The sequence below is a fragment of the Stegostoma tigrinum genome, chromosome 12, assembly GCF_030684315.1.
Source record: "Stegostoma tigrinum isolate sSteTig4 chromosome 12, sSteTig4.hap1, whole genome shotgun sequence".
Taxonomy (NCBI): Eukaryota; Metazoa; Chordata; class Chondrichthyes; order Orectolobiformes; family Stegostomatidae; genus Stegostoma; species Stegostoma tigrinum.
Genome location: NC_081365.1, coordinates 34,192,608 through 34,219,027, shown reverse-complemented (window position 1 = coordinate 34,219,027; position 26,420 = coordinate 34,192,608). Strand labels below are relative to the sequence as shown.

Below are 26,420 nucleotides of genomic sequence, written 5' to 3'. Positions count from 1 at the left end.
CAAACTAAATATACTAATAGATATCCTTTGGCATTAGTCATTCAAGGTTTTCTCAACTGGAGCATAGTTATGTCGTTTCGTTACTGACACAGCCTGTGTCTCTTAATTCAATGTTTCAACTCTGCAAATTCAAGTGACTAAAACTGTTTGTAAATTGTTCATGTCAATTAGAAGTCACACACAAGTACATACATGAACATATGAAACTGAATCATTAGTAGACCATTTGGACCCTTGAACCTGCTCTTTCATTCAATAAGATCATGGATGATCTGTTTGTGTTTCAAATTCCACATTCCTATCTACACCTGGTAATCCACAATTTCCCAGCCAAACAAGATTTCATTTAGTGTTGCCTTAAAAATATTTAATTACTCCACTTTCATCACTTTTGAGGCAGAGAGTTCAAAAGTTGCATACCCCGATCACCTCGATCTGAAAAGGGTGGCCCCTGATCTTAAACAGTGGCTCACCAACAAGAGGAAATGTCTTTTCCTTTTCAACCTTGTCAAGACCATTCAAGATCTTACATACTTAAATTATTCCTTTGAAATAGCACTGAAAGCAAGCCTAGCCTATTAAAACTATAAAGGCAGCCCATTTGTTGCAGGCATCAATCATGTAAACCTACCATGAACCACCTCCAATTCATTACACACATGAATATATTTTTGTGTACAATTTTTACAGACTAGAGGCTAATCAGGTAATATGAAAATAAAAATGCAATTAAGTATTGTTTTTGTTAGGCAATGAAAATAGCATGATATCTAAAGACCAACTCACTAAAGGAAGCTCTCACTATAATGCACCTTCGCAAAAAAATTTAACTGCTGCATAGAGGTTCAGCCATAAGTGGATGTATTAGTTAACAGTAACAGATATCTTTCAGACACTGAAATCCAGAGTTTCTGGGCAAAGGATGATTTCAACAGAAGGCTGACTGGATGGGAATGGTTGGTTCTATACTAAACTATCATAGCCTACTATGTTAAAATTTGACAGGTTTAATTTGATGTGTTTCACATGAATGGTTTCAAGGTGGTTTTAGTTAGGTGAATAGATCAGAGAAGCTGGGGCTGTTCTTGAATGAAACAGAAGGTTAAAAGGAGATGTGATACAGATATTCAGCATCACAAGGATTGCAGACAGAGAAAAACTATTTCCAATGGCAGAGGGGCCAAGAACCAGGGGACACGAACCTAAGTTGTTGTCCAAAAAAGCCACAAAGGATATGATGGGAAAACATTATGCAACAAGTGGTGACCAATCTTGACTGCACTGCTTGAAAGGTGATGGAGGGAGATTCAATTGTGGTTTTCAAAACTGAGCTGAATGAACACATGAAGCTGGACGTGGCATTTAGAAATAAGGCATTAATTCAGCAGGGGGATGGGCACCAAAATTGTAGCTCGACTATAGAAAAGGTTGAGAGTAGGGTGGTCCGAAATAAAGTTTCAGGGAAGCAAGATGGCACCGGCAAGCAAGAAGTTGGTTTGAAGTGTGTCCACTGAAATGCCAGGAGCGTCCGGAATAAGGTGGGTGAACTTGCAGCATAGGTTAGTACCTGGGACTTCGATGTTGTGGCCATTTCGGAGACATGGATAGAGCAGGGGCAGGAATGGCTGTTGCAGGTTCCGGGATTTAGATGTTTCAGTAAGAACAGAGAAGATGGTAAAAGGGGCGGAGGTGTGGCATTGTTAGTCAAGGACAGTATTACAGTTGCAGAAAGGATGTTTGGGGACTCGTCAACTGAGGTAGTATGGGCTGAGGTTAGAAACAGGAAAGGAGAGGTCACCCTGTTGGGAGTTTTCTATAGGCCTCCGAAAAGTTCCAGAGATGTAGAGGAAAGGGTAGCAAAGATGATTCGCGATAGGAGTGAGAGAGACAGGATAGTTGTCATGGGGGACTTCAACTTTCCAAATATTGACTGGGAACACTATAGTTCGAGTACGATAGATGGGTCAGTTTTTGTGCAGTGTGTACAGGAGGGCTTCCTGACACAGTATGTAGATAGGCCAACAAGGGGCAAAGCCACATTAGATTTGGTACTGGGTAATGAGCCTGGCCAGGTGTTAGATTTGGAAGTAGGTGAGCACTTTAGTGATAGCAATCACAATTCTGTTATGTTTACTTTAGTGATGGAAAGGGACAGGTGTATACGACTGGGCGAGAATTATAGCTGGGGGAAAGGCAATTACGATGAGATGAGCCAAGATTCAGGGAGCATAGGATGGGGAAGGAAACTGCAGGGGATGGGCACATTACAAATGTGGAGCTTATTCAAGGAAAAGCTCCTGTGTGTCCTAGATAAGTATGTACCTGTCAGGCAGGGAGGAAGCTGGAGAATGCGGGAGCCGTGGTTTACGAAGGAGGTGGAATCTCTGGTCAAGAGGAAGAAGGCGGCTTATGTTAGGATGAGACGTGAAGGCTCAGTAAGGGCACTTGAGGGCTATGAGGTAGCCAGGAAAGACCTAACGAGAGAGCTCAGAAGAGCCAGGAGGAGACATGAGAAGTTGTTGGCGGATAGGATCAGGGTAAACCCTAAGGCTTTCTATAGGTATTTAAGGAATAAAAGAATGACAAAAGTAAGATTAGGCCCAATCAAGGATAGTAGTGGTAAGTTGTGTGTGGAGTCAGATGAGATAGGGGAAGCACTAAATGAATATTTTTTAACAGTATTCACTCCAGAAAACGACAGTGTTGTCGAGGAGAATACTGAGATACAGGCTACTAGACTAGGTGGGATTGAGGTTCACAAGGAAGAGGTATTAGAAATCCTTCAGAGGGTGAAGATAGATAAGTCCCCTGGGCCAGATGGGATTTATCCTCGGATCCTCTGGGAAGCCAGGGAGGAGATTGCCGAGCCTTTGGCATTGATCTTTAACTGGTCATTGTCTACAGGAATAGTGCCAGATGACTGGAGGATAGCAAATGTGGTTCCCCTGTTCAAGAAGGGGAGTAGAGACAACCCTGGTAATTATAGACCAGTGAGCCTTACCTCAGTTGTTGGCAAAGTGTTGGAAAAGGTTATAAGGGATAGGATTTATAATCATCTAGAAAAGAATAAATTGATCAGGGATAGTCAGCACGGTTTTGTGAAGGGAAGGTCGTGCCTCACAAACCTTATTGAGTTCTTTGCGAAGGTGACCAAACAGGTAGATGAGAGTAAACCGGTTGATGTGGTGTATGTGGATTTCAGCAAGGCATTCGATAAGGTTCCCCACAATAGGCTATTGTACAAAATGCTGAGGAATGGAATTGTGGGAGATATAGCAGTTTGGATCAGAAATTGGATTGCTGAAAGAAGACAGAGGGTGGTAGTTGATGGGAAATGTCCATCCTGGAGACCAGTTACTAGTGGTGTACTGCAAGGGTCGGTGTTGGGTCCGCTGCTGTTTGGCATTTTTATAAATGACCTGGATGAGGGCATAGAAGAATGGGTTAGTAAATGTGCAGATGACACTAAGGTCGGTGGAGTTGTGGATAGTGACGAAGGATGCTGCAGGTTGCAGAGAGACATAGGTAAGCTGCAGAGCTGGGCTGAGAGGTAGCAAATAGAGTTTAATGCAGACAAGTGTGAGGTGATGCACTTTGGTAGGAGTAACTGGAAGGCAAAGTACAGGGCTAATGGTAAGATTCTCAGCAGTGTAGATGAGCAGAGAGATCTCGGTGTACATGTACACAGATCCTTGAAAGTTGCCACCCAGGTTGACAGGGCTGTTAAGAAGGCATACAGTGTTTTAGCTTTTATTAATAGACGGAGCGAGTTCCAGAACCAAGAGGTTATGGTGAAGCTGTACAAAACTCTGGTGCGGCCGCACTTGGAGTATTGTATACAGTTCTGGTCACCGCATTATAAGAAGGATGTGGAAGCTTTGGAAAAGGTGCAGAGGAGATTTACTAGGATGTTGCCTGGTATGGAGGGAAGGTCTTACGAGGAAAGGCTGAGGGACTTGAGGCTGTTTTCATTAGAGAGAAGAAGGTTGAGAGGTGGCTTAATTGAAACATATAAAATAATCAGAGGGTTATATAGGGTGGATAGGGAGAGCCTTTTTCCTAGGATGGTGACGGCGAGCACGAGGGGGCATAGCTTTAAATTGAGGGGTGAAAGATATAGGACAGATGTCAGAGGTAGTTTCTTTACTCAGAGAGTAGTAAGGGAATGGAACGCTTTGCCTGCAACAGTAGTAGATTCGCCTACTTTAGGTATATTTAAGTCGTCATTGAGCATATGGACGTACATGGAATAGTGTAGGTTAGATGGGCTTGAGATCGGTATGACAGGTCGGCACAACATCGAGGGCCGAAGGGCCTGTACTGTGCTGTAATATTCTATGTTGTAAAACATAAGGAGCAGAAAGAGACAACTCACCCATTTATTGCGATCATGGCTGATCTCATCTCAGCTTCAACTCCAGTTTTTTGTGCACTCTCGGTACCCTTCAACACATTAGTCATTAAAAATCTATTACCTCCTTAAATTTACTTAATGTCTTGGCATTTGTCACACTCTAGGGTAGTGAACTCCACTGATTCATGATACTTTAAGGAAATTAATTTCTCATTTTAGTTTTAAACCTGCTACCCCTTATCCTAAAACTATGAACTCTCATTTTAGTGATAATGGGAACTGCAGATGCTGGAGAATTCCAAGATAATAAAATGTGAGGCTGGATGAACACAGCAGGCCAAGCAGCATCTCAGGAGCACAAAAGCTGACGTTTCGGGCCTAGACCCTTCATCAGAGAGGGGTGAAGGGTGAAGGGTGAAGGGTCTAGGCCCGAAACGTCAGCTTTTGTGCTCCTGAGATGCTGCTTGGCCTGCTGTGTTCATCCAGCTCCACACTTTGTTATCTTGGAACTCTCATTTTAGACTGCCCCACAAATGGAAACATCCTCTTTACTGTGTCAATCCCTTTAGCATTTTATATACATTAATTAGATAATCACATCATTAACCAGGGATCAACGAAGGGATAATGTTAGATAATGCATATCATCTTCACTTTAAACTGAGAGATCTCACTGCCAAATTTGGGAAACAAGTCTAATTGTTTTACTTATATACCAAGTTGAACACAACAGTTTGCTGCATTGGGTTTACACAAGTCAAATACTTCCAAATCAGAATTAATGTATCACAAAATGCTGGCTGCGTATCTCATTTCTGGTTACTGACCTCCAGGAAACTCTTTTCTAAGGCCACTCGAACATTGGTCTCTATGCTGGTGCGTTTCTTTCTCCTGCGGCTCAGCCCTTCGATTCCCAGACCTGGAGAAGTCAAGGAGCTGGGATTTGACAGTGCAGAGTCTACTGACAAATTTTCTGTTTAAAGCAAAAATGAAATTGAAAGAAAATTAAGAGGAAAATAACATCAGCCTACTGGTTTTATTTATTTTTGCTGTCAATGGAAAATATAATTATAAGTGTTCTGATTTTGTGTTTATATTTATTGACTTTCCTATAATCCATGTGCCAGACATAGGTATTCTTAAATAAATCAGAATTGCTGCAATGTTCCACTAGACTTCAACTTCCTTACAAGCCAATTAAAAATATTGTTCATTTAGGCTTATTCCATGAGTAACCAATTTGAGCAAATTCGGGTGCAGGGTCTGTGGTCAGCATTTGATTCATGAGCGATAACACAATATGCTGTGAGGAGTCCTACATCTAACAAGGTACCCTATCATCTTTTGTATACTACACTGAAACAATGTTACAATTACAATTTTGAAGCTCACAGTAATGTTTTAAAATAAGCTTGACTCTATGTCAAGTAGGTGTATTGTCTTTAATTACAAACAAAGTCACCTAGGTTTTCATTAACAGGTTTCTTGAATTAAAGGAAAGAACAGCTGTAAATCTTTATATAGTTTTGTTAAGTATTTATTCACATTAAAAAGACATAAAATAAATCTAAAATTGTGGGGAACCACAGATATAATGAGTGAATAATTTAGCGTAATTTTGGAGAAATTAATAGGACTAAAAGCCAATAGTTCACCTGGACATCATTTTTATATCCTCGAGCTTTAAGAGAAATGGCTTCAGAGATGGTTGTTATGTTGTGATCTTCCTAAATTCTAGAACTGTCCCGATGAATAAAGGTAGCACTTTTTTTTTAGAAAAAAAAGAGGAAACAGGGTACTAAATATGAGTTATTTTGACATCAGTAGCAGGGAAAGTTCTGGGAAACTAAAGATATAATAGGGCAATAGAAAAATTAAAAATGATCAGCTAAAACCATCATGCTGTAATGAAATGGAAATCACATTTGTTAAATCTACTAAAATTTTCTAAGAAAGCTGCTTTTTTCCTGAGCTCCATGAGTGATGATACTCAAAACAGCCATGTCAATATATCAGGTAATATACTGGAAATGCCAGGTACAAAAAGTAGTCTAAGTCATGCATATCAGGTTTGGTTTGGTCCTTTATCCTGCACAGCATCTGAAAATTAACTGTTCAGAAGCTGAGTAGCTCATTTGTTCTTGTCAGTTTATCTGTTGTCAATTTATTAGCTACATGCACGATCCACAGGCTCCATGAAAGGAACTTTAGGACTTCGGTTTTGCTTCACTGATTTCTAATGCTTAAAGAAAAAGGCATAGAGTAAAACAAACAGTGTAGAACAGATGATTCCATTGAAGTAAAAACGATGATGTGTGGATGCTGGAAATCGGAAACAAATACAGACAGTGCTGGAGAAACTTAGGAAGGTCTGGCAGGATCTGTAGAGAGAAACACAGTTAATGTTTCAAGTCCAGTAACCCTTTGTCAGAATAGTTGAAATGTTAACTCTGTTTTTCCCTCTATAGATATTGCCAGACCTGCTGAGTTTCTTCAGCACTTTGGGATTCAATGAAACTCTGAAACAAAAACAATGGACCCTTTATATTTAGGATTAGACACTGATATTTTGTGTACACTTGGTCCAGACTTTTGTGACTGCAGTCCATACTAATACAGACTAAGAGACTTCCATGGAAGATCTCTGATGTGGTCTATGAAATTTGAAAGGAAGTCTCTAATCTAAGTTGAGGAGCATCGAAGTCAGTACATTAACACTTTAAATGAGGCGCGTTAGCTGTATCTTTGCAACTTTGGTCTTTACACACTTGTTAACATCTTTCCTTATTCATATCGTAGATAGGAATGCTTTAAATCAGATATCTACATATAGGTCACAAAGAACGAATCAATTCCAACACAGACAATTATGGCTCTTCGTGATTTCACCGTCACTGATGATCTTTTCATTTGATGCCAAATTGGTTATCTATTGTACTCTGCAATACTAGGAAGCCTGCCAAATTCACTGTTTGCTAATCCTACCCAGTGGGATTCTGGGCATACCTCAGATAAAAAAAGTGCTCAGATGAAGATTGAGAACTAATATTGTTATGCCGAAGCAGTGTGGCTGAGTGGTCTAAAGTGCTGGTTTAAGGTTCTAGTCTCTTCGGAGTTTGGGTTCAATTCCCCAGGGGGCCTTGTGGTACAGCTGTAACCCCTGGAACGCCCGGCAATCCCTGGACTGAGAGGCCTGGGTTCAAGTCCCAACTGCTCCAGAGGTGTGTAATTACATCTCTTAACAGGTTAATTAGGAAAAAAAGGTTAAATTTAAAAAAAAATGTAATGCTGAGGACCCTCTCGTGGTAGTGTTCCTACTCCTGGATCAGGAGGCCTGGGTTCAAGTCCCACCTGCTCCACAGTACTTTTTAATATGAACAGTCATGCTTTCATGATTTATGATGACCTCAACATCCCACAAGAATATTCACACTTTGTAGACTTTACTCTCACAGAAGTAGTGAAAACAAAAAGATACCCTGATCACAATGGTAGCAGCATTGTTGCAGTAATACTATTCTGGGAAGTGAAGGCCAACCATACAGCAGTATCACTGAAATAATCTCCCCTGTTTGGAGTTCCGCATTACATGTCACGTAGTTATTTATGATTGTTCTTTGACAGAATCATACACAATATGCACCCTCATCACTTGAAATGGTATAATGTTGATCAATGGTAGCAATCCTTTTTCCCAAAAACATTTCCATGGCTAGTTGTTGGTGTTAATGGCTGGCATTTACTATCCATATCAATTGCTCTGGTGAAGTTGGTAGAGGGGTGTCTTCTCAAACTACTGCAGTCCTTGGGGCATAAAAACATCCGTGGTGCACTTAGGAAGGGAGTTGTGATGCAGTGACAATGGGGAATTGCAACATAGCTCCAAGTTAGAATTCTGTATGATTCAGAAGCACATTTGAAGGTTGTGAATTTCCCATACATCTGATGTCCTTTTCCTTCTAGGTGGTAGATGTCACCGGTTTGGAAGGTACTGGTTAAAGAGTCAATTGCAGTGCATCTTGTAGATGGCACACTGCTGCCACTGTGTGTCAACGGTGGGGGAAGAGAACGTTGAAGGTGATGGATGGGGCGTCACCAAGAAGACAGCTTCATCCTGAAGGTGTTGAGTTTCTTCAGAGCTGTCTGAATCAATCCAGGCCAGTGGATAGCATTCCTTTGCAGTTTATAACTTGAACCTTCTAGATGGTGGACGAGCAATGAGAGACAGGAGGTGGGTTACTCACCACAGAATTCCTAGCCTTTGACCTGCTGCTGCAGCCACAATATCCATATGGTCAGTCCCATTCACTTCCTGTTCAATGGTAAGTAAGCTCCGAGATGTTGATACTGGGGGAAATCAGTAATGGCAATGCCGTTGAACTTTGATGGTCGGGATCATCTCTTATTGGATATGGGCAATGACCATAATCACCAGTTCCCAGGCAAAGGCGCCATTTTGTAATAATTCTGAATGTGATAGCCCAGAAAGGGTTAACTTTTTGTTGCCACCAACTAGAAAGTAAGTTAAAAGGTTCCATTTCCTCTGGGAGACCCTTTCTCAATCCAAATTTATTTGTGGTTTAATGCAGTCAAATTAACCATGGTTTCTTGATTTAAAAGGTGAATTTATTAGCTGCTAAACACAAGAAAAGATGATAAGCATGTGAAATATACACATGGATTTGAAATGTGAATTCATATAGACAGAAAAAATCCAGTCTGGGATTCATTACAGTAGACAATGGAACATCCTTGCTATTAGATTGGATGGTAGTGGTAACACTGATGTCGGTAGTAAAGTGTTTATTTCAAGACTACTCACTCTGTACATTGTTCAGCAGTTTTGTCTTTGTTCCTTTTAGACAATGACTTCACTGGCACTCTAGCCTCCAGCATTCAGAATGAAAGTGGGTTTTCCTTCATTTGCAATGCACAAATCTCTAATGGCTGTCCTCAAACTGCGACCTTCACAGCAAACTAGGCCAAATCAGCATATCAGCCCGCTAATATACTGAGACTAATGCTAAAGGCATATCTAACCCATGTTCTTTTGTGTTTCCAAGAGGGTAAACTACATGTCCTTCCACTAGTAATGCTTAGGAAATAGGTTTCAGGTTGACAGGGGTAAACAGATTATGATTGCATTTTCTCCTTTTTTGCATTTGCTTGAAATTGCATTGGCAGTCTACATGTGTGACATTCCATGTGCTCACACAGAGACTTTCAGCAGTCTGTGAATTCCATTCTCAGGATTTACTAATTCAGTGGTTGTTGGTTTGTAGTTTTCTTTATTTAAAAAAAAAATCAAAGCCTTGTTTAGAAGTTCAACATATTCATAAATTCTTTGAGGTTATAATCCATTGTCATGATGCCTGATGCTTCTGTGGCATGAATATGTTTTTGCCAATGATCACTCCAAGCTTCAATACTGTCCAGGTCTTACGCATATGGACAATGACTTACTACAACCCTTCTCTTTTATGCTAGTTATGACTCCAAACAGGAGAGGACCAAACCCCTGATTTCAATGGGCTCTCGATGCCACACTCACCAACGCTACCTCGTTATCTTAGCTTTTGAGGTCAGCGCTTTTATCCTTGTTTGGACTAAGGTTGTAATGAGATCTGGAGCTGGGTAGCCCTTATGGAACTCAAACTGATCACCAATAAAGAGTTAGTAGGAACTGCAGATGCTGGACAATCTGAGATAACAAGGTGTAGAGCTGGATGAACACAGCAGGCCAAGTAGCATCAGAGGAACAGGAAAGCTGACGTTTCGGATCTTTTGCTGCTTGGCCTACTGTGTTCATCCAGCTCTGCACATCAATAGAGTTTGGATTTTTTGCAAGTGCTGCTTGAATAAGCTATTTTCAACCCTTTCATCAACTTGCTGATGATGGAAAGTAGATCAATAGGATGGAAATTAGCCAAGCTAGATTTGTTCCGCTTTTTGTGAAATGACATACTGTGGAATTTTCCACATTGTTGAGTAGATATCACTGTTCTAACTGTAAAGGAACAACTTAGCTAGAAGTGTAGCAAATTCTGGAACACCTGTGCTCAGTACTGTTGCCAAATGTTACCAGAGCCCACAGTCTTTGCAAGAATGTTGATATCTCCAATCTTTTCTTCATTTCATGTGGGGTGAGTCCAATCAATTGATGATGAGCATTTGTGATGCTGGATACTTCAGAAAGTGGCCAAGATGCATCATCCATTTAGCACTTCTGACTGAAGATGGGCACAAATACTTCAGCCTTGTCTCTTGTTAACTTTGGCCATTGTTGAGGGTGTGGATTTTTGTGGACCCTTCACCTCCTGTTCATTAACTGTCCATGACTATTCATAAAAAAGAAATGGCAGGATTGCAGAACTAGCTCTAGTCCATTGGTTTATGAGATTGTATAGTCCTGCCTAATGCATGCTGCTTCTGCTATTTGACATGAAAGTAGTCGAGTGACGTAGTTTCATCTCATTTTTAGGTAAGCCTGGTGCTGCTCCTGGTGTGTTTTCCTGCACCCTTCATAGAGCCAGGATTATCTCCAGGCTTGATGGTAATGGTACAGCAGGAGATATGCTGGGCCATGAGGTTACAGACAGTAGTCAAAAGCCACTGCTGCTGATGACTTCGAGGTCATTCAGTTTTGAACTACTGGCATTATTATCGCGTAGAGTTTGACGGAGATGCCTGAAGCCAGGGGATAGGTGACAGTTACCGTTAATTTTGATGTAACTGAATGCAATATCTCCAAATTTGCAGACAACACTAGGCTGGGGGGCAGTGCGTGCTGTGAGGGGAATGCTAAGAGGCTGCAAGGTGACTTGAACAGACTGGCTGAGGGGGCAAATACAATATAATGTGGATAAATGGGAGGTTATCCATTTTGGTTGCAAAAACCGGAAGGCAGATTATTATCTGATTGGTGGTAGCTTAGGAAAAGGTAAGGTGCAATGAAACCTAGGTATTATGGTAGAACAGTTGCTAAAGGTTGGTTTGCAGGTGCAGCACATGGTGAGGAAAGCTAACAGCATTATGGCCTTTGTGGCCAGAGAATTTAAGTATAGGAGTAGGGACATCTTGCCACAGTTATACACGGCCTTGGTGAGGCCACATCTTGAGTACTATGTGCGATTTTGGTGCCCCAGTTTGAGAAAGGACATTCTTGTTATGGACGGCGCCCAGCAAAGGTCCGCTAGATTGATTCCGGGAATGGCAGGACTGACATATGAAGAAAGGTGGGATCAACTGGGCTTGTATTCGTTGGAATTTAGAAGAATGAGGTGGAAATCTCTCAGAAACATAAAATCCTGATGGGACTGGACAGGCTAGATGCTGGAAGAATGTTCCCATTCCCAAATGTTGGCCAAGTCCAGAACTGGGGTCAACGGTCTAATTATAACGGCTATGCCATTCAGGGCTGAGATAAGGAAGTCATTCTTTACACACAGAGTTGTGAAACAGTGCAATTCCCTACCACAGAAAGTTGTTGGGGCCAATTCATTCGATATATTCAAGAGGGAGCTGGATGTGACCCGTGTGGCTAAAGGGATCAAGAGGTCTGGGGAGAAAGCAGGAATGGGATACTGAAATTGCATGATCAACCACGATCATATTGAACGGTGGAGCAGGGCCGAATGGACTACTCCTGCACCTATTTTCTATGTGACAACATAACTGGGTGCATACAGATATTTCCAAACAACCTGTTCAGGTGTGTCATGACACAGCTCTCGAGCAAGTGAGAATTGAACACAGGCCTTTCTGTGATGTAAAAACTGAAATGCTGATGCTGTAAATCAGGAAAAATAAACAAGGTACATGTTTGTTTACTGCTGAGACCTGCTGAGCTTCTCCAGCAGCTTTGTTTTGGTTCCTGATTTACAGCACCAGCATTTTGGTTTTTACAAGGTTCGTGTTCAAGTCTCACCTGCTCTAGAGCTGTGTCATGACATTGCACATCACAAAAGGGAACAAAAACAAAATAAATGTTTGTTTACCGCTGAGATCTGCTGAGCTTCTCCAGCAGCTTTGTTTTTGTTCCTTTTTGTGATGTATAAGCCAAATTAAAATAATGACCTGAAAAGTAGATGCGACGACTCTTTAACCAACTAAAGAGTAGCTTTTTTTCTCTTTGTTGGTTTTAGCACCACCTGCTGCAAATTAGTCTTGGAGTTATGCCCTTTAGGAATCAAGCAGCTCAGTGAATAGTGATATAGCTGGAGGGGTTGACCAGATGCCATGAGCGCTCCGGAGTTAAGGACTTCCTTATGACTGTATATCATTGTTCCATCATCTCTGGTGGGTGTCCCCAGGACAGAATATATCTTTATGGAAAGCAATGAAGATATCTAGGACCCTGTCTGTATGCTATGGTTCTGACTATGCCAGGCAGTTGCTTGACTAATTTGTAAGACAGTTCTCCAAACTCTGGCACATGCTCCCAGATGTTGGTAACGAGAATTTGGAGAACTGACAGGCAATTCAGAGGATAGTTAAGAGTCAGCCACATTGCCTTGAGCATGATATCACATGTGAGTCAGACTTGGTAATAACAACACTTTTCCTTCCAAAAGGAACCAGATAGGTTTGCTATTTTTTAAAATGACAGATCAGCAATGGTAACCATCGGATTAACTTTTAATTCTACATGTTCCCAGTACATTAGCCTTGATTACTAGCCCAGTGACATCATCATTATGCCATTGCCTCCTCTATTATTGTTTACTTTTCTGTCGTGTCCAGTGTTGAACTTGGAATGAGATTCAACAGCTCGCAATCAATACATTTCATGAATCACAAGTAAACTGAGCAACTTGTTACACTGTGCAGTTGATTTCTGTTGGCTCAGTGTTATGTTTTGATGGAAGCAATGTATTCCAATGGTCAAATGTGGAAAATGCATTGTAACACCTCAACCGAGTTGCCAGGCAAGATGTAAAAATATTTTCAGATTTGTTTTCTTTCCTTCTTTCAAGTTGAAGCCAGCATTTGTTGTTCATCCCTAGATGACACAGAGATGATGAAAGTGAGCCACCTTCTTGACTGCTGCAGTCCGTCTGAAGTTCATATTCCATAGTGTGATTAGGACCTCCAGGATTTCTATCTGGCAACAGTGCAGGAAGTATGACAGTCTCAAGTCAGGACAATGTTATGCTTGGAAGGCATTTTGTGGGTCACAGTGACTCTATGCATTTGCTGCTCTTGTCCTCCTAGGTAGTCGAAGTAACAGGTTTGGAAGAAATTTTGGAGGCTTACTGCAGTGCATCTTGAATATGCAGTGAAATCACATTAAGTCAAATCGCAGGAGGCCAATTCACAATTCATGTTAGATGGAATGCTGAGATAGCTAATGAAGCCACTGTGACCTAATTTCCTACAAATATTTTCTATGTCAAAGAAGAGCCAAAAAAAGTGCCACAGTATATATGAAAAATATACATATTTCAAATTATTCATACCTTATCAATTACCTGACCTTGTACACTAAAAGCCATTGAAAAATGTTGAGAGTTAGCTCTGGGGAAACTCAGTAATTGTTTCTGCTTAACATGCTGTCCTTGGACGAGTCCAGTACAGTCTAGCATGTAGTCAAACATTTCTTGTGTTTTCATGCTACATTGTGAAATCCTGGAGTCTCTCTAGACTTTTGTGACTTCAGCAAGGCAAATGAGTTGGGGTGGAGTAGGGTGGGGACCATTCAGTGGATTCTTTCAGGGCCATCTGCACCTTGGGTTCCTCAGCTGAAGAATGCACAAAATGCACATCATCATCTGCCAGAGCCATTGTTAAGGGTCTGGTATTGTCCACTTTGCCTCAAGTTTCCTTGGTTGACTCCACTGGCATTTCCATGACAGCCTCCTGCAGTTGCATGAAAGAGTCTCTTCTTTGGGACAGTTACTGTCACCCTGTCCCTCTTTGTTTTGGTATGTTGTGCACTTATAGCCTATTTGAACCCACTGTGGCTGAAGCATTGGTGAAGTTGGCTCTTGCCCATTACAAACACAGCCTCTAGAACAGCTAAATTATACTCATGCTTCTTATTGAAAACCACAATAACCAGACAGAGCACCAGCCATCCATAGTTGGTTTAATGTTCTTAATCACTGATCCATTTGCTAGAACATGTCCATGGTTCTAAGAGGCAAGAAATTCAGTTTGACAATCTTGAGGAAAGTGATGTCAACCATCTGTCATTGCTCCCATAACTGTTGCACCCTCTCTGCTTACCATGTGGAATAGGATGCAATACCTTGTCTATACCCATCCATAAATGCAAACAAATCGTTTGTACACTTTTCACTGTACTCCTGCGTCCTTGTACTTGAGTACATGTGACAATAAAACCTAATTCTAAAGCTTCTTTGCTAGAATGATTCCCCTTCCCTGCAGGTTTGGACTGGAAGTGGGAACATTTTCTGCTCAAGCTGACTTAAACCACATTAACAGTGCATTTTCAACATCAGGATGGGCAGCCATCCTCATTTTGCTCCACATAATTTTCCATTTCCTGCATCAACAATTTTTCGCCATTCAACAGCAACTTATGTTTCTCACATATTTAGCTTTACTTGCGGGTTTGAATGCCCTTTTATAGAGAGAGGGCTCAGAGTCATAAAGTAAGGAAACGGACCCTTTGGTCCTATCAGTCCATTCCAACCATAATCCCAAACTAAACTGGTCCCACCTATCTATGCTTGACCCATATCCCTTCAAACATTTCTTATTCGTGTACTTATCCAAATGTCTTTTAAACACTGTAACCGTACCTGATTCACCACTTTCATTGTAGGTTTATTCCACACACCAACCACTCCCTGTGGGAAAAAATATCTCAACAGCATTTGATAGCTTGCCTCTGATCCTGTGCTATAGTCTAGCCTAATTCTGTTCCAGTTGGTTCATGCAGTTGTGAGAAGTGCATGTGAGTTCAGTTAATCTGGAGTTATCAGTCAGGAACTTTGGGTTATAACAGGCATACTTTTGTCAGTTTTCTTGTTCTGCTGGCATGAATGGCTGAAATTTGGGTCATCTGAATTTGATTCATCGTAATTTCACTGTAATACACACTGCTGCCTCTGTGTGATGGTGGACGGGGCACCAATCAAATAGACTGCTTTGTTGTTAATGGTGTTGATGGCCTTGAGTGTTGTTGGAGTTGCAATCATCCTGGCAAATTGGTACCTAAGTTCCCAAGAACTTATCAAACTGGATTTTACTCCTCAGGTTTGTGGACGATGTGAACAGGTTTCCTCCCTAAAGCTGCAAAATGTCTTTCCAGGCCAGAAAAATTTATGAAAATGAAAATTAAGTGCAAATTTGAATATTACACCAGTGCAGTCTTCAATCAATTGATTCTCAACTTAGGAATTGTAGGAGAAAAAAAAAACAGGGGAAAGAAAACTTTCAAACCTGCATCATTTAACCACTTTTCAAGCAATGGTTTGAGCTTGCACATGTTCTTAAAGCTGAGGTTCAAGGCTTCAAAACGAGAGATTGTGGTTTGGCTAAAATCATTTCCATAGAGTTTTCCCATGGCAAGACCTACATCACCCTGTTAAGAGACAGTCAGGAAGAAATAAAATTATATAAAAATGTAAACAGGATAGTTCCATACTGAACCCATCCATAACAAATACTAAAATGCAATCAGATACACATTAGACAGTTATTCTTGAAGAGTCCATGGTTGGCAACTGAATTATATTTGCTCAACTGAACAAAGCAATGGCATAGTTGATCGTATCTTTTATTGAACAATTTTATCTATGAACAATGAGCAAATTAAAATCTTATCAGAAGTACATTTTTGCTGATGCCCTTGCATCCATTTCAGCAATTATACAAAAAATGAAATGTACATGCAAGATTGTATATGGAAAATATGACCAGTTTCCCTGATTATCCAAGTTACAACACCACAAAGCAGCAATATCAACTTATGGGAAATTTGTGTATTCTTTTTTTAAAAAGTCAATAATTTTCATAAATGAAATGACATCATGTTCCCATTGATTAATCTCAATATTGTTAATTAATGGAGACAAGTATACTTTCCAATGTCTATTCAAGTATGACTTAATCTAAAGACACAATTTCAAACTAAGCATTCATTTATGGAAGCTGTAAGCTGAGTGTAAAATAATTTTCAATGATACTTCTCATTTTGCAGTATATACTGACATTGAACACATATCTTAAGATACAAATCTCCTTTAAACAAAGTTTATCCTTGTAAAGGTAAAGTTTGCTCACATAACTTATATTAGTCAGATGGCAAAAGGAACAAAATTATCTATTCTGGCTTGGAATAGTTTACAAATACATAGTCAACTCTCGCATGATTGCCACTCTGTCCAGTCACCAAGATGGTTGCTGATGGTCTAGAGTTAGACCAGACAAATGGCTACCTCCTTTCAGAAAAGGAGAAAATGGAAGGCAAATTCCTATGGTGCATTATGTTTAGGAATTCATCAACAGATTAGTCATTTCAATTTGAAATAGTTAAAAGCTCAGAATTTGTGGTCAGTGGCAAAATGATCGTGCTCATTGCTGACCTTGATGAATGCTTCTGACAAAGATCTAGCAATCTCAGTCTGTGTTGTCTTTCCTGAAGTTATAATGATTCTAGCATCAGCTCAAGGGGATTTTTGCTATTCAGCAACAGCGATGGCATCCAGCAGACTAAGCAATCAAACACGAATTCTCAGACAAAAACCAGGAAGTAAAAGAAAAACAGTAATTATCCTTTACTTTTTAACCGTTTTTCAGGACGTTAAATAAGAATTGGATCAAACACATTATACTGAAGTAGAGGCTCAACTGTCATAAAGTATTTTCCATAGGGTATAAATGTGTATATATTCACTTGATTTTAGGCATTCATTTTAAGGATCTTCAACAGTATACTGTGTGGAAAAGCAGGAAATTACCAACAACTTCTGGATTTTCACAACTGTAGCTGTACTGATGCCAAAAGTTGCTGCTGGTGTCACAACAGTAATGATGGCAAGTGCTGTCACATAATTCTGACTGACAGATTGCAGAAAATCCATATGATGTGTGTTCATTCTTTCAACCATCATAAATGTTATTTCTGGACAAATCTAAAAACATACTGATAAATTATATCTAATTTGATTTTGAATTACATCTCACTTGGAAGTCTAAACTCCTTTTTTAAAGTTTAGAATTAGTGAATTGTAAAGAATATTTGTGGGGGTAAAAATACTGAGCACGACAGACACATGTTTGGCACTGCAACTTAAGCATTTGTACACTCAATAAATACTTAAAACGTCTTGTACGTGAAATGTCAAAAGAAAACCATCATCTTCATAAACATGCCCATTACTGAAACATTATGGCTTTATATTAATTTTTATTCCATTAACAACATTTTGAAACATTTGTTATTATAATAACATCTCGGAGAATTCAAATATGTCAATAAATTATTTGCAAACTGTTATTATAGCTCATTTATAAAAAAAAATTCAGCACCTGAGTGAACCCGAGTTTGATACGTCTCTGTTTAAACGTCTTGGCAAACTGTTCAAGTTCCTCAAGATCACTAGGTTCTTCGATGTTTGGAGTATCTACGCGCTTTGGTGTTGACTGGCTCTGCTGAACCGACTGGATAGGAGTTGTTGCTATCGTTGTGCGTGTCGGTGTTGCTGGCTGAAGAAAATCATATCTTAAACTTTAACTATAATCATTTATAAATATTTGTGATATGCAAATTAAGTGAGTTCACAAACCGATCTTCAATACAATTACACCAATGGAGACCATTACCACTGTAACAAAGATTATAATTTAATACAACCACATGGATAAGAATTACCACCGCCTAAATTTTATTCCAAATCATTCTTTCATTTTAAATTACTCCAAGGGAAATGGAGTACAAAACAACTTGCTTTGTCCATAAAAACCAAGAGGACTGCAGATGCTGTAAATCAGGAACAAAAACAAAGTCACTGGAAAAGCTCAGCAGGTCTGGCAGCATCTGTGAAAGAGAAAACAGAGTTAACGTTTCAGGTCCGGGTTTCGGCTTCTACCACGCTTACAGGCAGATTCTCATCACTCTCTGGGTGGGGGAAAAAATAAAAATCTTTCTTCATTTCCCCTCAATCCTCTTGTCCCTAACCTTAAATCTGTGCCTCCAAGTCACTGATCCCTTGAACAAGAAGAGAAGGTCCTTCTGTCTGCCCCATCTATGTCCCTCATAATTTTATACATCTCAATCATGTCCCCCCTCAGTCTAATCTACTCTATGGAAAATAACGCTAGTCTGCTAATCTCTCTTCATAACTAAAACTTTCCAGCTCAGGCAATATCCTGGTAAATTTCTTTTGCATCCACTCCAGTGTTATCACATCCCTTCTACAATGTGGATTCCAGAGGTGCACACACTATTTTGGTGTGGCCTAATCAATGTTTACACAGGCCTAACTCTTTACAGGCCCTATTATTTCCCTAGTTAACCTTTTACCCTTAATCTACTTGCAAAATAATTTGGGATCTTCTCAACCATGTCAGCCTCAAAATATCTTCGAACAGCACTTATAAGTGAACCTTCAAAATTTACACCCCAGTATTACAGGGATATAAATGCACATTATCTGATAGCTACTGAACTCTCATGACTGCAAGATGCCTACAACCCATCCTTGAATATTGAAAATTAAATGAAATTTAGGAACGATATGAAAGTAGGAAAAGGTGGAAGGGCAACACTGTTAATTAAGGATGGCATTAGAATAAAACAGAGAGAGTCAAACTTAGTTCTGGAGGCCAAGACGTACAATTGACTTGGTGAGTGATGAGAAATAGTAAAGATAAGACGTTACTGTGGCATATAGGCCCTCTAATAGTAATTACACTATAGGACAGGGATAGGGAAGCAGAAAATGGAGATTTATGATTAAGTTACATCAGTAATCAAATGATTTTAAATGACATGTAGGTCGGACAAATCAGACTCGCAAAGGTAGCCTGGATGATGAGAGTTTTCAGGACAGTTATTTAGAGAACATGCTGTTCTAAGTCTGATAATGTACAATGAGACAAAATGATTAATTAATGATGTAATAATGAGGATTCTCCTTAGTGCCAGTGATCGAAATATGATTGACTATCATTCAGTTTTAGGGAGAAAGAATGGATGTATGACTAGTGCCCTTTTTTATGTTTCAAGCAATAACTAAGAGGTTAAGAATCGGATGAGATGGAAAGAAAAAATACTGTACAATTCTGGGCAATCAGAAGATTGGGTAGAATACAAAGAATGATGAAAAATTTAATAGGAACAGAGAATTAGAGTATGGTAGAAATCTAGCTTAAGGAATTGAATGACCCACTCCTTGTCCTAATTAGTTTGCTCAAATGCAAAATTTAAGTTAAACCTGAAGTCTTTTTCCTCTCCCCCATACAATATTTCTGTCCGTTAACCTATATTTAGCAGAACAATTCATCCACAGACCAACTCTGCCACATCCATCCCATCTCATTATCATTCGGCATCAACAAATTCAAGATCTCAAAAATGCCTTAAAGACACCTACTTTTTTTTAAACAAGATTGCACAAATTCATGAACAGAGACCACAAAATCATAAATAAAAACCAAAAAACTACAGATGCTGTAAATCAGAAACAAAAACAGAAGTTGCTGGAAAAGCTCAGCGTATCTTTCTGCATAGATAAAGAAAAAAAATCAGTGTTAACGTTTCACATCCAGTGACCCTTCCTCAGGACATCCTTTTGCTTTTCACACTAATACCAACTCTTTTCAACTAAAATGGACAAACTGTAGCCGAACATTCCTGAAGGGTTGTACTTCAATTCAATCCTCCTTCCCAACATGTCCCATGAGCTCTGTTTCAGCTTCAGAAAATGTAGTTTTGCATTTTTTTTTGTATTTATGACTTTCAGTGGAGGAAAAATGACATTAGGTATAAATATAAAAATGTAGATTTTTTTAAAAAATGAAGTTGTAATTGTGAGTGATTTCATATGTACATAAATGTTGCATTTCCGAGGAACATAAGAAATAGATGCCAAGTAGACCATTTGGTCCCTTCAGCGTGATCCACCATTCAATGAGATCAAGGCTAATGTTCTACTTCAACATCCATTCATGTTTTTAATAGAAACCTATCAATCTCAGTACTGGACATACCCGATAACTAAGCTTTCATAGCCCTCTGAGACTGAAAATTCCAAGCATTTATCATCCTCTGAGTGAAGAAATTCCTATTCACTTCAGTTCTAAACTACTTACCTCTTTTTTGAAACTATGTTCCCTTGTTTTGGACAACACCAACCAAGAGAAACATCTGTTTTGCAAGTCAAGAAGCATAACAATTTTGCATAATCCTCTAAAATACTGTGAATAAGGTCCAATCTATTTCACCTCTCATAATAGGATAATCCCTACATTGCAAGAATTAGTTGGTGAATTTTCATTTTATTGAAAGAATTTAATAATAACAACCTTACAGTTTTGCATGTTATACAAATGCTACACTTTCAAATAATACATTAACTGTAGCAAATTGAAAGGTAGAAATATGTATGAAAACCTGACTGCATAGTTCTTTTCCTCATTAAGCTAACCTGCGTGAAGGTGATGTTTGGCTGAGACTGCAGGAGGTTGGCTTGGCTTTGCTGAGGTAGTTGTTGTAGAAGATTCTGGGCTTGTACGAGACCTAACATGATAAGTAGAAAATCTGTTCAATAAAAACATCTGTTCCAGTTTAGTCTTTTTTGTGAATTTTCTAAGTCTTAAATCAAAATAAACATTTTAAGCCAACAAAATATTTCCTAAGAACAAGCTTACATCAGATACAAGACATTATGGATACAGAAAAACTGAAATAAAATAACAAATACTAGAAACTCACAGCAGATTGGTGAATGTCTGAAGAAAAGAAATAAATTAATGTTCAGGATATAGCTCCATAATAAGATACATTTTAAAACGTATATTTTTATTATTTTATTTTCTGTCCGTTATAATGCTTGCTATCTGTATCTCTATTCTTATCGCTTAGTCAAGGATTCAAATAATAGATACAGTCAACTAGAATGAGAATTAAGTGTATTCACTATTCTTCAATGATAGAGTAACAGTTGCTATAACACCATTGCATTCTGCCATTTCTTATCAGGGCCTTGATGAGCAAAAATGTCATTTTGACATTCAATTGTCTGAAAATGAGACTAACCCAATTCTTCTACACTATTTTTATGAAATCCTTTGATAACCATCAACCTAAAAATTAATTTAAAACCAGATTGTAGAAAATGAGCAAATACATTTTCAACAATTGCAGCACCAATGTCACCTAAAGGCAAATATTTCAACAATAAAATTCAGAATTCATTTCTGCACAATCATGACTGAATGGTGCCAATGCCACTGAAACTGAAACAAGAATAAGACTATGTAACATAACACACTGAAAGCAAACTTGTCAAGAACTACACAAACATGTATCAGCACAGGTGTCAGCTTTGGAACTGACCAAGAAGCTTCCTTCACAAAACAGGTAATACGCCATTATTTTGTACTTAAAGTGACCTCAACAGGAAATGATAGACAAAGGGTACTTCCCTGGGTTTAATGCATTGGTTACTGCCTTAAGATGAGCAGACTGATAATATTGGTTGTAACTGACTGACACTGCCCTACATCCACTTGTGTAATAGAATAATTGAAATGTCAATGATTAGTCCTTACAATTTGAATCAGATTCTCATATCATACCATTATGCTGTCAGTGTCTCTCAAACTTTCCAATAAGATGGACCAGCAAGTTTTGGCAACTTAAGACCTGATATGAATCACTGAGCTGATAAATTTACGACTGACTAAGCTGATCAACTTTAAAATAAGATGAACACACAGAACAGCAGTTATGATCAAATTAGTTCAATCAGTGTAATTCATCTTTGCATAATACAAAAGAAAAAATGTCACAAGCATTTCCATCACGGGTCACTTATTTGATTTAAACAACTTTGAGTACCTCTGGAATGGTTAACCTCCTACAATGTTGGCTTGCAGCTTTCCTACTAAACATAATCAACAGGCCTATCTGTGTTTATCTCCATTTTCCCCGTCAATAGGGAATAACCGGTTTCTAACTTAATTTCAGAGATATTTTAATTGCTAACAGGTTATTAAATTGATTATTTAAAATCTATGGGACAACATTAAAACAAACTACCCTCTTTTCCTTATTGAAACAAATATACAAAAAGTAATGAAACACACATTTTGATTTTTCTCAAAGATTCTGCGGAAGATGTTTGGAAATAAAGTGTGACACATTTATCAATTTCAGTTGGTCAATATTCTGAATACCTTCCTCAAAATCATGACAGATTATTTTCTTAAATTATCAGGCCCGAAAAGATAGAGGAGAAAACAGAAGAACAATTAATTTTCGCTTGCAATTAAATTTTAGATTTTCATTTATGAAACAAAAGAGATAACAATGATGCTGGCTATAAAACTGAATGAAACTTTGTAGTTAACGGCACAAGGACTGAGATTTGATCTTGTCCCATATGGGATTCCTTTATCTCACCCAGGAACTTGTAAACTCTTCATTTTTATGATTTCCAATTCCTCCTAGAGTCAATATTCAAAACACTGCTGTTTTGCAAAAATTCTTGTTTTAAGTCTGACCAAAACAATCGCTCACCTTGTTGTCCCTGTGGTGTTTGCGAGATGATGAACTGCGTCGGTTGCAAGTTTGTGGTAATAGGGTGACCTGGCTGCACCAGAACAAACTGTTGCAGATTCAAGTTTTGTTGCTGTAACTGTTGTAACTGTTGCAGATCCTGCCAAATGATGGAATAATCAGTATGATGCATTCAGAAATTTAACAGATTAAGTAGTTTAAAACATAATTACTTAGCTAACTGGCTTCTGGAATCTTACTCAAGACGAGACATGAACGGAAACTTAGAAGTGTTGTTCCCATGTGTCTGCTACCCTTGTCTTCTTTGGTAGTAGTCATAGGTTTGGGAGCTGCTGTATTTCATTTGATAGATGGTCCACAATATGCCAGTGGTGAAGACTGTGAAGGTTTAGGGTAGTGAACGGGGCACAAAGCAAGTGAGTTGCTTCATCTTGGATGGTGGAAAGGTCTTGGGAGAATTTGGTGGTAGGTGGAGTCACTCACTGCAGAATATCCTACCTCCAAGTTGTGCAGGCAGTCACAAAAAATGTACGTAGTTAGTCCAGTGAAAGTTCTGGTTAACGGTTAGATTCAATTTTATCGAAATAATCATTGACTGTCACTAGTGTAGCATGGAAGTTGTTTGCTACTTATCAGCCTGGATATTGACTATGCCCCACTATATGTAGACAGACTATTGCGTGAAGTAGTAAACAGAACTGAGAAATTGTAATTAACAACAAATATTCCTAATCCTGATTTATGATGGAGACAAGTTCATTAATAAAGGACCTCCTGTGGACCTCTGCTGATGTCTGAAGGCTGAGATAATCGGTTGCCAACAGCCATAATCATCTTCCTTTCTGCTGGGCATGAGTTTAATAAGTGAGTTTAAAATGGCTTTACTTTTTCCTCCAGCTCTTTGATGTCAAGAGCATTAAAATGAACTAAAACAAGTATTTCAATATAATGGAAGAGATTGTTTAAGGCATATGAATGAAGAATTAAAATTTTGGTCTGGGCAGTCACTTGTACAAAAGACCAAATAAGCATTTCCAGATTGTAGAATATTAAATTTATTTTTAATATTCCAACATGGGGTGACACAGTGACTCAATCGTTAGCACTGCTGCCGCACAGCCATGGACCTGGTTCAATTCCAGCTTGTGGAGTTTGTACATCCTTCATGTCTGCGCGGGTTTCCTCTGGGTGCTTTGGTTTCCTCCCACATCCCAAAAATATGCAGGTGAGGAGGATCGGCCATGCTAATTTGCCCCATAGTATCCAGGATGTGCAGGCTAGATAAATTAGCCATGGGAAATGCAGGGTTACAGGACAGTGACTGGGTAGGATGCTCTTCAGAGGGTCAGTGTGGACTTGATCAGCCAAATAGCCTGCATCCTCACTGTAGGTATTCTATGATTCTGTACATGATTCAATTTCTAACTTGGGGATTTGTAATACTAGACTAAGAGCAGGCTACTTTTGAAATGAAACATTCACATACTTGCCAGCATATACAGTGATCCTAAACCCTTCCTGAAATTCAAAGTCATGGAGAACTGGACAATATGCATGTTGTTCATTCTAATTTTTGGAAACTGCTTGGATATTAAAATATCTAATTTGATTGCTGGAAAAGCCAAGCTTATTTTTATGCGCAACACCTTTAATTAACTCCAAACAATAGCCATCTTACTTTGAAGTACGATACAATTCGGGGTGGCAGAAACTGTTCCAGACCTTTTCTCACTATGCTACAGGGAGGTTAATGAAGATCTTAAGTTTCATGTTGAATTTAAAATTGAATCATGCACATCTGATCTAACTGTAAAGTGAAATTCCACAGAATTGTTTTAGTTTGAGTTTTGTTTTTTTGAGTAATACTACTTCACTTAAGTTAGCATCATAGAATCCCCACATTGCAAAAAGAGGACATTCTGCCTATCCAGTCTGTACTGACCCTCCAAAGAACATCCCACCCAGACCCTGTCCCCATGCTATCCCTGAATCTCCACATTTAGCATGACTAACCCGCATAGCCTACTTATCATTGCTTACTGTGGGGCAATCTGCCTAACACACCTTTGGACAGAGGCAGGAAACCAAAGGACACAGAGGAAACTCATGCAGACACAGAGAAAACGTGCAAACTCCATGAAGACAGTTGCCCAAAGCTGGAGTCAAATCCTGATCCCTGGTGTTAATGAGACAGCAGTGATAACCCCGAGCCACCATGCCACCTATCTGCTGACAAGCCATTCTGTTTCCTTTGCTCTTAGGTCCATTGTTTTGAACATACTGCAACAATAATTTTTACTCTGCGATTTCTGGCCCAGAGTTCTATTTACCTACCACATAGAGGGATCAAGGATAAATGGAGGTATTTCATGCTGTCCATAAAGAGTCATTTTTTAAAAAAATCTGTCCTGCTTGTAGCCATTCCTATCAGCTGTGGCACATCGTGCTTATTCATCTTGAACCATCGTTACATGCCCACTATAGCTCATCTGTAGCTACTCTGTAACATCCACTTTCCATTTACGCTTAGACTGACCCCCTTTTCTGCCATCCTTCTCTTTGTCCACAAGAGAGGATTTCTTCTAGATTACCATTATATAAGTAAAGTAAAAAGGCATTTGATAAGGTTGACATACACCAAAATGATTCAGGGTATTGCGGTCTTGTGAAAAAAGACAATGATGAATATTTGAAATAAGGCATGGAGATTAATTACTGTGTGCCTGTATCTGCCCATAAGCGAGAGTTCAGTGTTCTAGATATTCTAAGCAAAATGTTCAATCATAGACAGAAACTCACAAAAAATGATGTAAGCAAAAAAAAAATTACAAATCCTCAGAGGATTTCCATTTAGACTTTTGAACCAAGTGGTAAGAACATCCTAGATATCCCAAATATAATTTCCCAAAGTTTTGTCTACGTCTACAGTGTTCCTTCACATACCATGCAGACTAGTGTGTTGTGAAGGTTGCAGCTTGAGAACAGCCATTAAACACACCTGCATTGTAGGTAAAAGAGGAAAGAGATGCTATAATAGAGTACTGCTAACCAGCCATTGAAAAGAAGTAGGACAAAAGAGTTTGAGTCAACCTGTAAATAAGCCACACACTTTGAAATCAACTGGTCAACTATCAAAGTCAGTATTACCAGTACAATCCAATGTAATAGCCAGAAAATTCCACTATTTATGATATGCTGCACGGTGGCTCAGTGATTCACACTGCTACCTCACAGCGCCACGGACCCAAGTTCAATTCCAGCCTCGGGTGACTGTGTGGAGTTTGCACATTGTCTCCGTGTCTGCGTGGGTTTCCTCCCACAGTACAAAGCTGTGAAGATTAGGTGGATTGG

The 26,420-nt window shown here is 39.2% G+C and overlaps 1 protein-coding gene across 2 annotated transcripts in view; it reads right to left on the bottom strand.

Moving 5' to 3' along the window:
• LOC125457297 (POU domain, class 2, transcription factor 1-like) overlaps window positions 1-26,420 on the bottom strand; it is a 382,990-nt gene that overhangs the window by 61,783 nt on the left and 294,787 nt on the right. For both annotated transcript variants that reach the window (XM_048541322.2, XM_048541324.2), the window contains 5 exons: window positions 23,070-23,208; window positions 20,974-21,065; window positions 17,855-18,031; window positions 15,764-15,905; window positions 5,182-5,327 (listed from right to left, as the gene is read on the bottom strand). In XM_048541322.2, the coding sequence (XP_048397279.1) occupies window positions 5,182-5,327; window positions 15,764-15,905; window positions 17,855-18,031; window positions 20,974-21,065; window positions 23,070-23,208 (696 nt within the window). The remainder of the gene's footprint in view (window positions 1-5,181; window positions 5,328-15,763; window positions 15,906-17,854; window positions 18,032-20,973; window positions 21,066-23,069; window positions 23,209-26,420) is intronic.